The sequence below is a fragment of the Marmota flaviventris genome, chromosome 9 (genome assembly GCF_047511675.1).
Source record: "Marmota flaviventris isolate mMarFla1 chromosome 9, mMarFla1.hap1, whole genome shotgun sequence".
Classification (NCBI taxonomy): Eukaryota; Metazoa; Chordata; class Mammalia; order Rodentia; family Sciuridae; genus Marmota; species Marmota flaviventris.
The window spans coordinates 13665690-13680967 of record NC_092506.1 but is presented as its reverse complement, the minus strand read 5'-3'; the positions used below and the strand labels follow the sequence as shown (position 1 = coordinate 13680967).

General features: G+C 36.0%; 2 protein-coding genes across 2 annotated transcripts; both read right to left on the bottom strand.

Annotated features, from left to right (window-relative positions):
* Nucleotides 1-5323: 5323 nt before the first annotated feature.
* Nucleotides 5324-6256, bottom strand: LOC114099939 (olfactory receptor 5B3-like). The gene has a single exon (XM_027944486.2). The coding sequence runs from the start codon at nucleotides 6251-6253 to the stop codon at nucleotides 5324-5326; it is 930 nt and encodes a 309-aa protein (XP_027800287.1). The 5' UTR covers nucleotides 6254-6256.
* Nucleotides 6257-13064: 6808 nt separating this feature from the next.
* LOC114099937 (olfactory receptor 5B3-like) lies at nucleotides 13065-13988 on the bottom strand. The gene has a single exon (XM_027944484.2). The coding sequence runs from the start codon at nucleotides 13986-13988 to the stop codon at nucleotides 13065-13067; it is 924 nt and encodes a 307-aa protein (XP_027800285.2).
* Between the last annotated feature and the right edge of the window lie 1290 nt (nucleotides 13989-15278).

The following is a 15278-nucleotide window of genomic DNA, read 5'->3' as shown; positions in this document are numbered from 1 at the left end:
AATACTGAGTAGAATGGCTAGAGAGAAGATCAATAAGAGGGAGATGATGTGAATACCATAACCCAGCAAATCTTTTAAAAAATTTTTTCTTTATTATTTAATTCATTCTAACAGAATGAATACAAGTTTTCAATTGCACACAAAACATGTACCAGAACATATATTATGCAAAAAAAAAATAGCTTAATAAATTTAGAAAGATTCAAATCAAGTGTAATATATTCACCAACCAAAATGCAATTGAAGTAGAAATTGATAACAAGGACATTTGAACATTTACATATATGTAAGAACACATTGCAATCAATGGGTAGATACAGGTGAAAAGAAGTTATGATATAGTTTGAACCAAATGGAAACAACATACCATGTTTTGGTAGCAAGAAAAGCACTGTGTTTAGGGAATTTAAAACTGTACGTGTGCATATTAAAAAAAAAATCAGAGTGTCTCCAGGGAATTCTAATTTTAAGACTTAAGGAAATAATATTAGAAAGTGAAAACTTAACACTGAATGTAGCACAAGGAAAAATTAAAGATGAGAATGCATAAAACAAAAAAAAAAAGAATATATAATTAGAATGGAAAAAAATCAACAAAACCAAAATTGAGTCTGTGGGAATTTCACCCTCAAAGAAAAATGTTTCTACAGTAACTATATATATATATATATATATATATATATATATATATATATATAGCCCAGCACAGTGGGGCACACCTATAATCCCAGATACTCAGAAAACATAAACAGGAGGATCACAAGTTTGATGCAAGCCTGGGAAATTTAGCATGACCTTGTTACAAAATAAAATGGAAAAGGAAATAAAGAGCTTGAAATATAGTTCTTGTAGCACAGCACTTGCCTAGCATAAGCAAGGTCTGGAGTTCAATCTTCAGTTTCTCAGCAGGAGATGAGAGATGGGTGTAGGGGGGACTTCAATTACTGGAATCATAAATGTATGTGATGATACAGCTGCTCAGCTTATGGAAATAAGAATGATGAAAACAGCATAATATCAATTCCTGCACACCAACATATTGGATATCATTGATAAAATACAAATTCCTAGAGAGACATAGGCAACGAAAATTGACTTCAGGGGAAGAGAAAATCTTAATATACCTATAACAAGTATATAAATTGAATTAATAGTCAGGCACAGTGGGCCACGCCTGCAATTCCAGCAGCTTGGAGGCTGAAAGATGAAGATCGTGAGTTCAAAGCCAGCATCAGCAAAAGGGAGACACTAAGCAACTCAGTGAAACCCTCTCTAAATAAAATACAAAGTAGGGATGGGGATTTGACTCAATGATTGAGTGTCCCTGAGTTCAATCCTCAGTACCCCCATTCCAAAAAAAAAAAAAGAAAGAAATTGAATTAATAATAATAATCTCCCAACAAAGAGAAGTCCAGTAACAGATGGGTTCACTTTTGATTTGACCCAAACTCCTATATGATAGTAATGCATGATTATGACAGAGAAGAAACCTGGTGAGGGTTTGAATAGTTTCCTGTGGCTGCCGTAACAAATTACTGCAAACTTGGAGGCTTACAACAAACATCTATCACATTTTTGGAAATGAGAAATCTGAAATCATTTCATTGAGATGGTCTGTCAGTGGAATGGCCTCCACGTAGGTTCTAGGGGACACTTCATTTCTTGCTTCTTCCATTCTCTGATGACGGCAAGCATTCTATGTCATTTGGAAACTTTAAGTCAATGTTGCTTCTCAGGTCACATTGCCAGCTCCTTTTGTCTCTGCACTTAAATTTTTCTGATTTCCTTTACAAAGATACATGGAATTGACTTTGAGGCACACAAGGATAATCCTGATGATATCCCTCTCTTGAGTCCTTTATCTCATCAAACCCATGTATGATTAGATAAAATATCATACCCACTGGGCCACATTGTTAACATTGAAAGGTTTCAAAAATTAGCATGTGAATCTTTTTTGACCAATTTTGAGCTTGACAGAATGTGATATGTCAATCATACTTTGCACTATGTTTGAATATTTTCCATAAATTTCAAATAATTCTAAAATTAAATAATCATTAAACAACAATTAGGAGTGATTCTCTGTGCTCCATTTGTATACAATGTGTCAAAATGCATTCTACTGTCACATATAACTAATTAGAACAATTTAAAAAAAATAGAAGGGAAAAAACAAGAAATGACTTTCAGAGAAGAAATAACACCACAGATTCCAAAGTGAATATTTGTGTTAGGCCAATGTGCTCCAAAGTACCACATGACCATGTTAGCACATTCTGTCAAATGACGTTGAAGCCATCTATTGTATAGCAATGACAAATTACACAGGCAGACATGTTCCAGGGCTTAGTTTAAAGAATATTGAGCTCTCTGAGGATCAGAATTAGAAGTGAAATAAAGCAAGTTCTTACTAAAATTTTGACTACATCTTCTGTTTGCTACCCCAAATATTGTCATATATTATTTTGGACATTTAGACATGTTTCAGTTAATTGTACAGTTGGTGTACAATTAATAATTATTAATTATTTAATTAATAATTTAAAAAAATAACCTTTAAATAATTTTATCATTAACGTGTGATTCATATTTCCTAAGAAGGACTTATTTGATGTGTTTCTTGTCATTTAAAAACACATCATTTCTAAGCAAAAATTATGAGATGATTTGAAATGATTTGCTCCATGGTGGAATTTTTCAAAAAATCCTGTTGTCTTAAAGTGAGGAATGTAAACATTGACTGAGAATGTTTAAATTAAAAAAAAGTGTTTCAAGAAGGCAGAAAATTGGGCTGGGGATGTGGCTCAAGCGGTAGCGCGCTCTCCTGGCATGCGTGCGGCCCAGGTTCAATCCTCAGCACCACATACAAACAAAGATGTTGTGTCCTCCGAAAACTAAAAAATAAATATTAAAAGCTCTCTCTCTCTCTCTCTCTCTCTCTCTCTCTCTCTCTCTCTCTCTCTCAAAAAGAAAGAAAGAAAGCAGAAAATTATTTGTGTCTCTGGAAATGCAGTGAACATTTATCTAAGCTTATCTTTTGCAATACTCACTATTATCTATATTTCAAAGGTCAACTGTGGTGCAATTACACTCAAAGCTCAATTATTTTTTGTTTATTTAACAAATGTGTATTCCAATTTACTATAGAAGACACTTATTCGGGTACAGGTGATCGTGTTGTGTGCAATACAGATAAAGGCAATGCTAACACAGAGTTCACGTTCTGGCCGGAGATTATAAAACCCAAGAAAGCAAATATATACTAGGTGAGGTTGATAAGGACTAAAGAATGACTTAGGTTGAGGGGACAGTTTATTTGGTGAGCAGACGGTGACTCCTTTATGAAGGTGGTCAGGGAAGAACTCTATGGCAAGGGAACATTACTTCAAAGACCTGAATGGAATGAGAGCATTCCACCCAGGGAACAGAAAGTGCAAAGACCCTGAGGCTTGAACATGCTGGAAATTGAAATAGCAAAGAATTCATTTGGAATGAAAAGGGTTGATTTACCATGGGAGTGACAAGAGAGGCTATAATTCAACTAAGGTCAAAAAAGAATGAACAGCATTAATAATTTCAAATAATTTGTAAAATTACAGTATTAGTTCCAATAATTTTTAAATAATCTGAAAAATTGTACCAATATATGAATACATTTAAATGATTATATTGTTTTTGCATTTGTCAGGTCCTCTGGCATTTATTGCCTCAAGAGTTACAGCATAAACATATTTGATGTATACAGTGACACAAACAAAAATATTAATCCAAGTGAGATGGCAGATTCATGTATTGCTTGTTAAAATGTTCAAAGAAAGGGCACATACTTTTTAAATTAAATTATTTATTTATTCTGATTTTTTATACATGATGGCAGAATGCAATTCATTCATATTACACACATAGAGCACAATTTTTCAAGTCACTGATTGTACACAAAGTATTTTCACACCATCCGTGTCTTCATACATGTACTTAGGGTAATGATGTCTAACTCATTCCACCATCATTTCTACCCCCTTGTCTCCTCCTTACCCTCCCTCCCCTCTGCCCTATCTAAAGTTCCTCCATTCCTCCCATGCTCCGCCTCACCCATCCCCATTATGAGTCAGCTTTCTCATATCAAAGAAAACAGTGGTTGGTTTTGGGGGATTGGTTACTTCACTTAGCATTATATTCTCCAACTCCATCCATTTACCTGCAAATGCCATTATTTTATTCTCTTTTAATGCTGAGTAATGTTCCATTGTGTATATATACCAAAGTTTCCCTATCCATTGATCTACTGAAGGGCATCTGGGTTGGTTCCACAGTTTACTATTGTGAATTGTGCTGCTATAAACATTGATATGGCTGTGAGGGCACATACTTTTATATAATGATACATCATGTTTTTTCAATTTAGGACTCTTAAAATAATAGTTGGGAAAGAAATTTTTAAAATTTAGTGATACTTTTGTATATATTCTAGGCAAGTGCTGTACTGCTCAGTTACATCTCCAGCCCATACATTTATATTATAATACACAAATTAAATATTGATATGAAGTTATGGTTGTCAAACACTAGTCTACTAGTCAGGGTTCTCTGGGATTCAGGTGATTATAGAAGCTGAGAAGTTCGATGCTCTGCTATCTGCAAACCAAACAAGGAAGGGTGGTAGAGAAATTCAGTCTGAGTTCAAAAGCATGAGACAGGACGGGTGAGGCTTGGCCACTGTAAGTCTTGGAAGCTAAAGATCTGAAAGTCAGTAGCTCTGATGTTCAAGCATGAGAGAAGACAAATGTCCCAATTTAAAAAGAAGAAGAAGAAGAAGAAGACGACGACGACAGAATTAGAGAAAGAGAGAAATTCCCCTTTATCTTTAAACTTTAAACTATCTGAGTGAACCTGAGTCCAGCCAAATTAACCACCACAAATACCCATATTACATTTAATTCCAACAGATTTAGTCTACTCATGTACATGAGTCCTCATAGGTCACCTGCATGCACTTTTATTCAGAGGCTTATTAATGCAATTGTTTTATATGTATGCATTAATACATGCTAGAAAAAATTGCAAGGAAGAAAATTAAATAATAAATATAATCGGGATTTTGACAAGCAGAACACAAAATATCATAGACATTCTCATTAAGGTATTACAATTCTGAATGCAAGGTTTCTTTTTTTTTCCCTAGACAACGGACTTATGCAAGATAAGGTATCACTTCCATAACTTAACTTCACTGTGGGTCTTAAAATGTGACACTAACATGGAGAAGTTCTGAGAGGACTGAATACTGTTATACATATTTCAAAATGGTTAATTCTAAAACCTAAAGACTACTTTTTCTCTGAAAAATCTTTGAGAATGCACTCTTGACCTCCTTGTTCCTGAGGCTGTAGACCATAGGGTTCAGCATGGGGATGACCATGGTGTAGAAGACAGAGGCGATTTTGTCCGTGTCCATGGAGTGACTGGAGCTGGGCTGTAAGTACATGAAGATAACAGTCCCATAGAAAATGGAGACAGCAGTGAAGTGGGAGGCACAGGTGGACATAGCCTTCCTATGTCCTGAGCCTGAGCGCATTTTTAGGATGGTGATAAAAATGAACATGTAGGATATTAAGATGATAAGGAGAGCAAACAAGATATTGAAGCTTGCAACGTAAATAAGAACCAGATCATTCACATGTCTACTAGAACAAGAAAGAATCATAAGTGCTGGCATATCACAGAAAAAATGGTGGACCACATTGGACTTACAGAAAAAGAGAATGAACGTGTTCCCAGTGTATATTGAAGCACTCAAAAGTCCACAGACATAGCAGCCTATGATCAGACTTGCACACACATTTGTTGTCACAGTGGTGGTGTAGTGCAGGGGCTTACACACTGCTGCATAGCGATCATAGGCCATTGAGGCCAGGAGATAGTTTTCCACAGTAGCAAAACCTGTTACAAAGAACATCTGAGCAGCACAAGCATTGTAGGAGAAGACCTTGTCTCCAGGAAAGAGCCCAGCCATGACCATGGGTGTGACAGCTGAAGAGTAGCAAAAGTCCACCAGAGACAGGTTACCCAGGAAAAAGTACATGGTAGTGTGGAGACGGGAGTCCAACACAATCAACAGGATTATCCCCAGGTTCCCAACCAGAGTGATGGTGTAGATGAGGAAGAAGGTCACAAAGAGGAGAAGCTGCAGACCTGGATCATTGGTCAGTCCCAGCAGGATGAACTGGGTCACTTCTGTCCTGTTCTCCATCAGGGTTACCTAAGAATTTCTAAATGTTCTGTAATCATGAGAAGAAAGGAACAGAGTGATAAAGAAACTGAATTGAATAAGAAAGTATTGAGTGCAAAATGTATTGTTCTATTGTAGCAGCAACTTGTACCCTAACATTCTCCAGAAATAGCATGGGCTTAAAAACCAAACTCAGTGTTTTTCATCATATAGAGAAAATAATATTTTGAATCTGGGGACTCATAGGTAATTAAACTCCCTATTTGGAAATTTTATCCATTTGTTAACTGATATGTAAACAATTTAATAAAATAAAAAATTGATTTTTCTGGATGAATTTATGGGCCAATCCATTTCTCCTAAGCTCAATAAAAGCTGATTCTTCTGTATTTCCAACCTGACAGTTTAGGTGTGCATTTCCTGTCTCCTGCCAACAACATTATGAGTCTGTTTGGTTGTTATACTCATGCAAATTTATTAGGTAAATTATTCACATCCACACAATATTATTTTTCCGTCTCTGCTCTAGACCCATGCTAGCATTAAACCCATGTTCAGAGGTTCCTAAAGCTAAAGGTTGAAAGTGAATTTCAATTAGTGTTTGGGGTTTCATATTGAACTGTGGGAGTAATTGATTAGGTGTAATCTAATTTTGTTCTGTATATGAAGGTATATTATCAGATAATCTGACACAGGATTTAGAAAGAGACATAAACCTTCCATTTACTAGCTAAGAGTCATTGGTCCTAGACTAATTCCTCTGAACATCAAATTTCCATTTGCAAAATGAATACAGTAATGAGACCCACTTTGAGCACTATTGTGATAGCTAACAACATAATACATAAGGAAAAATAAAAAGCACATCTTTTTAAAAAATATTTATTTGTTAGTTTTAGTTGGACACGATACCTTTATTTATTTATTTTTATGTGGTGCTGAGGATCGAGCCCGGGGCCTTGCATGTGCTAGGTGAGCACTCTACCACTGAGCCACAATCCCAGCCCTAAAAAGCACATCTTGATGAGTGCTAGCTATCATTTTATTATTAGGAGGGGATAATGGTTCACATTTGGTTTGGGGTTTTTTTTGTGGAAAATTTTTTTGGATTTTTTTATCAAGGTAGATGCTGACATGCACACTTTCACTTGTGGGTGACTTGGAAGTCTCAAAGCCTCTCTTACCAATTTCCCTTTTCTCTCCCACTTGGACCACCGAGATTTTTTTGTGTGTTCTCCAATGTTTCTCAGTCTCTCCTTAACCAAGCATAAAATTACTGCTCTTGCATCTCCATGTTGGCTGATCTTATTAACATTTTCTTCCTTGATTTGGGTAACAGAATCCATTGTGATTAAAACTTTTTTCTGTCATTACTTATCAAACCATGATCAAATCACACGAATCAATAAAGACTCTGTGATAGACATTTTGATATTCGTACCATAGACTCATCTCATCTTTTAGAAATATTTTGAAGATATTTCTTTTCTTTCTGTTGTCAAACAACTCACATGTATGGGTATTCCACTGCTTCTGCATGACTTAATTTCTCACTGACATTTATGTCCTTTAGAGCTTACCATTTTGCTAGAAGTTAAAGAAGAGTTCATCCAAAGTGGTGATTTTGAAATGACAAAATCAGCCATGGAGTATTAGTGCTATCATAAGAGGTCCCATTCAAGTTCCAAGTTCTCTAAGGCAGAGAAAAAAGGAGGAAAGATAATTAACATGGATCCAGTTCCAAATATACCACGAATTCTTTCTGTACTATGGATAGAATCACTTACCTCCTTGTTCTATGAAAAGTAAACATGATAATAATATTTCTCTCACACATAATGTATAGGTCTTGTTTGTAAATAAATGAGAGATTCAGGATATTTCATGAAGATGTTATCATTTAAAATCGATCAGTATGCCATTTATATTTGGGTGTTTTCTCTGACCACGGTTCAAAGCTCACAGAAAGTCCTCAGGTCAGAAGAAGGTCTGTATGTACTAACAATGATTATCTCCCAGATGAAAGAACAACATTCAATGGAGCAAGGTGTACAGTGTACACCTCTTAAAACAATGTTATTTTGAGTCATTTTGGAATTTCAGAAGCTATTTCATGAAGATCTGGAGAGGATTACACAGACATGGAGATCTCTAGAGGTTTTCCTCATGAGACCATCTCCAGATCTACATCTTATTTTCCTAAGAAAGAAGTAATTAAACTGCCCTTGGAGATTAAGCTGGTATTATATTTTTAATTTAAATTTATTTTAACTAATAAATGGAAACCTAAAAATCATACAAAATGATTAGTTTCCATGTCATTTCTCCATACATGTATACATGTCTAATGTTCAAATCAGGTTAAACAAGTCTGCTTTCTCAAATTCCCATATTTACTCATGGTGAAACCCCTAAAAATTCTTTCTTCTGAATTTTTAGATTGTACAGTGAATAACTGTTAGCTATTGTCACCCTACTGTGCAATGGCACGCAAAACTCTTGCCCCTACTTAACAGTACATTAATACCAAATGATCAACTTTACCATTCTTCCTCCAGCACCCCCACCCACTCTAGCCTCTAGTAACCACTATTCAGTTCTTACCTTCTAAGAAGTCAACTTTTCAAGATTCCACATATGATCAAGGTCATTCAGTAATTGTAATTTTAGACTGACTTATTTCACTTCACATAATGATCTCCAGTTCAGTCAGTGTTAGGCCTTTTCCCCTTCCTTGCTTCCATTACATAAAGATGCAGATTCTCCAGTTCTAAAGAAGGAATGCAACAGCATTACCCTCCCACCTCCCCACCATGTGAAATTATAGCAAGAAGGTGCCTTACAAGGAACAAGACATCCCAGACACCAAATCCCTGGCAGCTTGATGTAGTACTTCTGTTCTTAAGGACTGTTGAGTAATAAGTTTCTATTCCCTAAAAAAATACTGGACAAAGACACCATGTTTGTGATACTTTTGAATATTTTTGTCAAACTAAGGAATAAAATAAAAGCACAGATTACTCCTAATATTGCTGGAGAAAATGGGGGGTGGCATGAACTCAGAGGGTTGAATTCTGATGTTTAACCCTAAAGAAATGACCTAAAATCTTCTGGGTTTTGTCCTGAAAGAGATCCTTTTCTTCTGTAGCTACATATTGAAACTACTAAAACCAGCCCAGTCTTGTAAGTGGATGATTAAGATACAAACTGAACTCCTAGCATAGTAGTGTGTGCAGGGTACATTAGGTCATTGCTTGTGAAGATATACGATCCTAGAAGTTGGAATGTAGACATGAGGACAGCCCCGATGAACCTGGAGACATTGATCCCTTAAACTCTGATGTCTTTTTTAATATGTATTTTATCAATTATTTGTTTATTTATATATAACATTATGATTTATTTTGACATAATATAAAAGTACGAAATATAATTTGCTCTAATTCAGTTCCCAGTACTTCCCCATCCTCCCCTTCCTCTCTCTCCCGTTCTCTTACTAAACTTTCTGCTATTTACTAATTTTTTTCTTTAATTTGTGTCTTGTGGATATACAGGATGCTGAGATTCACTGTGGTGTGTGTGTGTGTGTGTGTGTGTGTGTGTGTGTGTATATATATATATATATATATATATATATATATATATATATGTTTAACCCTACAGAAATGACCTAAAATACACACACACACACACACACACACACACAAGAAAGTTAGGTCTGACCCATTCCGCTGTTCTTCCTTATCCTGTCCCTTGTTCCTCCCCGTCAATCCTCCCCATCTAGTTTACTGATCTTTCTTCTATTTTGATGGAATGCCACCTCTCTCTCTCTCTCTCTCTCTCACCCTACCTCTCCCCACCCTCATCTCTCTTTCCTGTTTTAGACTAACTTTTGGCTGTCAGAAAACATTCAACCTTTGACTTCTGGTGTCTCATTTATTTCACTTACCATGATAGACTCCAGTTATGTCAATTTACCAGCAAATGCCATATTTGCTCTCTTTCAAATGGCTGAGTAGTACTCTATTGTATAAATGTGTGTGTGTGTGTTTGTGTGTATCACATTTTCTTTATCAATTCACTAAATTCTGATGTCTTTTTGCAAGTAGAATTAGACCTACTACTCAGAGTAAAGCCAGCCTCAGCACGCTGTCTTAGCTAATTAAGTGATTAAGTTTACACGGCTCAATGAAAGTTCAGTGGAACTCTATGTCACCCAAGGTAAGTTTAATGGCCTACCCTTATGTAGTAGCTGTGCAAGACAGGGATGGTTCTTTTCAGGACCTACCCCATTGCTCTTTGCTTCTGATTTCTAACTAAACTCAAGTCCCAGAAGGCCTCTAAACTGTTTGTGATCTCTGAAGAGATGTGCTAATCTCCAAAGGAATTACTTACGTTTTTAATTTATACAGAAAGAAATCTTAAGCATATATGTGGGAATAGATATTGAGGGTGTGGAATTATGGAAGGAAGAGAAAGCTGATTAGGTCAAAATAAGTTGTATATTGTTATACCATGTGCACTTACAAATGTGTAACAAAGAATCCCACCTTTATGTAGAATTATAAAGCACCAATAAAAATATTGAAAAAAGAAAAACACAATTAAAATATTTAATAAAAAATAAGTATAAGAGGCCCACAATCCAGAGATTTCATATTAAATTTTGTGTTTGGGAAGTTAGAAATGGGTCTAACAATTAACTTAGTTGTCTAAAACATAGAACAAAGGTGATCATTAATATTTGAAGTAGAATTACCCAAAGACTTTTATTTAATGTAGAAGAAATTATAAACCTTGAATAACTTGGATTTACTATTTTACTGTATATTCACTGTAGGATGTTGAGGAAAAAAAACATAGCTTTTACCATGGCTATGAGAATAAAGGATTTTTTGAGAGGAGTCCAAGCATCTTTGAAAAGCTGTGTGATCACACTTCTCTGAAGACTACATCTTAAAATGAGAGCTCAGGCCACTGATTTGGGAAAATTTAAAATAATGAGAGTCACTGGATCCCAACGAGTCAGGGGTCAACCACCAGGATTCAATTGCCAGATGGAATGTGGGTGTTGTTATTTTGGGGAATAGCAGATTCAAACAGCAGTTAGAATACTGACGTATGTGATTGTATCATATTGACAAGACCATTCTGATGTTCCTAGATGTTAAGCAGAAAGTAAGCTTAATAAATTCTTCTAGGATATGCATAGAGAAAAATTCGAAGTCAGGTGAACAAAATCTAACTGAATCACAGAACTATAGCCTCAACCTGTGAACCAATTCCCAGATTTGAACATGTTTATAGACCAAGGCTTTCAGTTGTCAAGGCCAGAAATACACCGTCAATGTCTTACCTGAAGACTACATCATCTCCTCAGAACTTTGTGATCATTTAGTTCTCAAGAATCTTGAGTACCTTTCCCTTCCATAATATACAACACTGGCCCTTTGCATTGATGACATGAAGGTGACTGATCTAGTGACCAAGAAGCAACAGATTCTCTAATATCATTTCTATTCAAATGAGCACTCAAGGGATAGGATAATGACCATCCACACTGATGGTGGTTGATCTTCTTTACTTAAGTCTACTGCCTCAACTTGTATTCTCTTTCAGAAATAACCCCACAAACACAGAGAGAAAATGCCTTACTGGCTCTCTGTGTATCCTTTAATCTATTCAAAAGAATGCATAAAATTCACCACCAATACAGTCACATTTAATAATAATAAATATCTTTAATAAGGGTTTGACAAGGAGAGTGCAGGAAATCATAAACATTCTCATTCAGATATTATGATTCTGGATATAATGTTCCTTTTTTTCTAGGCAACACACTTTTTAAGAGGTAAATTACTTGAGTAACTTAGATTTAGTGTGGGTCTTAAAGTATGACACAGCATGTGGAGAAGATCTGAAGTGAATGGTTTCAAGTCTTGTGTATCCCACAAATTTTAATCAAAATCATAAAGATTATTTTGCCTCCAAAAAGTATGTGGGGGACAAGTTACACTCAGACATTGTTCACAGGACTGAAAATTGGTGTAACCACTCTATAAAGCAGTATGGAAATTCCTCAAGAAACTAAGAATGGAAACACGATATGACCCAGCTATCCCAATCCTTGGCATATATTCAAAAGATTTAAAATCAGAATATTATAGAGATGTGGCACATCAATGTTTACAGAAACACAATTTACAATAGCATTGGAACACATCTAGGTGCTCTTGCACAGATGAATGGATAAAGAAAATGTGGTATATACATACAATGGAGCACTACTCAGCAATAAAAAAGAATGAAATTATGGCATTTGCCAGTAAATGAATGGAACTGAAAACCATCATGCTAAGTGAAAAAACCCAGACTCCAAAAGTTAGATAGAACTCTGTTTCTGATATGTGAAAGCTAGTCCAAAGTAAGGGGGAGGGGCCAAAAGGAAGTAGAGATTCCACTAATATAGAAGAAAGATCAGTGGAATTAAGGAAGGGGTTCAAGGAGAAGAGAAGAAGGATAGGATGAGAGAAGAACAGAGAATGAATCTAACCAAACTTTCCTATGTTCATATACGAATATATCACAGAGAATCTCACTTTTAAGTATATCCACAGGCACTAATAAAAAGAAAACACGTAAGTAAATAGCAGAAAGATCAGTAAAATAAAAGAAAGGACACAGGGAAGAGAAGAAGAGAGAAAAGAAAGGGGAAATACTGAGAATTGAATTAGAGCAAATTATATTTCATGTTTTTATAATTATGTCAAAATGAATTTTAATGTTACGTGTAGCTAAAAACAATGAAATAAAATAAATTAATTTCAAAAGATTATTTTGCCTTCAAAAAAATCTTTGAAAATGCACCCTTGACCTCCTTGTTCCTCAGACTATAAACCATAGGGTTCAGCATGGGGATGACCATAGTGTAGAACACAGAAACAATCTTGTCAGTGTCCATGGAGTGACTGGAGCTGGGCTGTAAGTACATGAAGATGGTGGTCCCATAGAAAATGGAGACTGCAGTGAAGTGGGAGGCACAGGTGGACATAGCCTTCCGATGTCCTGCACCTGAGCGCATCTTTAGGATGGTGATAAAAATCAATATGTAGGATATTAAGATAACTGAGAGAGCAACAAGGATAACAAAGCTGGCAACATAAATGAGAACCAGCTCTTTCACACGTCTGTCAGAGCAAGAGAGAGCCATGACTGCTGGAATATCACAGAAAAAATGGTGGACCACATTGGACTTACAGAATGTGAGACTAAAAGTGTCTCCAGTGTAGAAGGAGGCACTCAAGAATCCACAGACATAGCAGCCTGTTACAATACATGCACACACACGTGTTGTCATGGTGGTGGTGTAGTGCAGGGGCTTACACACTGCTGCATAGCGATCATAGGCCATGGAGGACAAGAGGTAATTTTCCACAGTAGCGAAGGCTGTGAAAAAGAACAGCTGAGCAGCACAAGCATTGTAGGAGATGACTTCAATTCCTAGAATGAGTTCAGCCATGACCCTGGGAGTGACAGCTGAAGAGTAGCAGATGTCTGCCAGAGACAGGTTACCCAGGAAAAAGTACATGGGAGTGTGGAGACGGGAGTCCAAGAGGATCAATAGGATCATCCCCAGGTTCCCAACCAAAGTGATGGTGTAGATGAGGAGGAAGGTCACAAAGAGGGGAAGCTGCAGACCTGGGTCCTTGGTCAGTCCCAGCAGGATGAAGTGGGTCACTTCTGTCCTGTTCTCCATCAAGGTTGTCTGAGCATCACTAAATCTTCTACAGCCATGAAAAAAAATTGGAACAGAATGATAAAGAAATCGAAACTAGAAAGTATAATAAACATTTCTTTGTTCCAGTAATTTGTACTTTGATATTTAAAGGGGGGAAGGTCTTGAAAAAACAAATTTAGTGTGTTAATTATAAACAGGGTAAGTTCTTGAATCTGAGAAATTTTAATTTATCATATACCCTATATTAAGTTTTTATATGTTTGTTGACTGAGATTTAGACATTTTAACAATTTGATCAAAATGATACCTGGATGAGTCTATTGGTCCATTCTCCTTTCCATAACTGCCACTTCCATGTTTCTCACCTTCAAGAACTACAGTGGACACTTCAGATGGGCATTTATGGGGTTCTTTCAAAAGTTTAGTTGGTTGTTACACTCATGTAAATTATCAGCACAAGAGGTTGAGTAATTTGTTAATATTCACCCAAGAATGTCTATTCTGGACCTGTGGCAACCTTTAACCATAATGAGTCTAAGTATAATGGTTTAAAATTAATTTAAATCAAGTTGAATTTAACTCAAATTTATAATTAATTACTCCATGTCTCCTCTGGTTCAATCTCAGTGTTTGGTGTTTCACAGCGAATGGAGTGAGTGACTGATTAGGTGGTAATTTCATCTTGTTCACTAAATATCTGCCTCTCTCTAGAGGAAAAATAAGCAAGCAAAAAAGCAACCATAGATGGAAATGACCCATTCAACTTCAAAAGGATCCTAAAGGAATTAACAAGCTGCTGTGACTTACATTTTAACCTTTCCCCCACAATCTCATGCTGTACATAAACAGCACATCTATATGTTGACAGAGATAAGATTAAAAGCATAAACTTTAGCTTAGGGTGAAGAAAGGTTTAATTCACATCACTCAATGGCACATCTCTATGCACATCGGATTTGTAGGGAATAACTGGTGGTGAGAGTCTGCTCAAACTGCAGAGGCAATTCTGAGAAAAAGCACATCATCAGATTTAGTAGATACAGAGATTAGATTTGGCGGGAGGAAATGCATTTCCATGCTACCATTTACCTCCTAACAATCATTGGTCCAAACCTAACTCCCCTGAACATCATTATTTTTATCTGCAAAATGAAGATGGTAATGAGATCTACTTTCAGATATTATTGTGAGAAATGAGTAAGATAATTCACAAATAACTGAATAGCTATAATGTTATTATTATAATGGGATAACCATCTTTATGTTGGTTTGATCAAGGTGAGTGTTGAAATGCAGACCTTCAGTCAT

Bases quoted from the DNA above. Each gene is read 5' to 3' on its own strand.
- LOC114099939 (XM_027944486.2), bottom strand. From the start codon at position 6,253: ATGGAGAACAGGACAGAAGTGACCCAGTTCATCCTGCTGGGACTGACC.
- LOC114099937 (XM_027944484.2), bottom strand. From the start codon at position 13,988: ATGGAGAACAGGACAGAAGTGACCCACTTCATCCTGCTGGGACTGACC.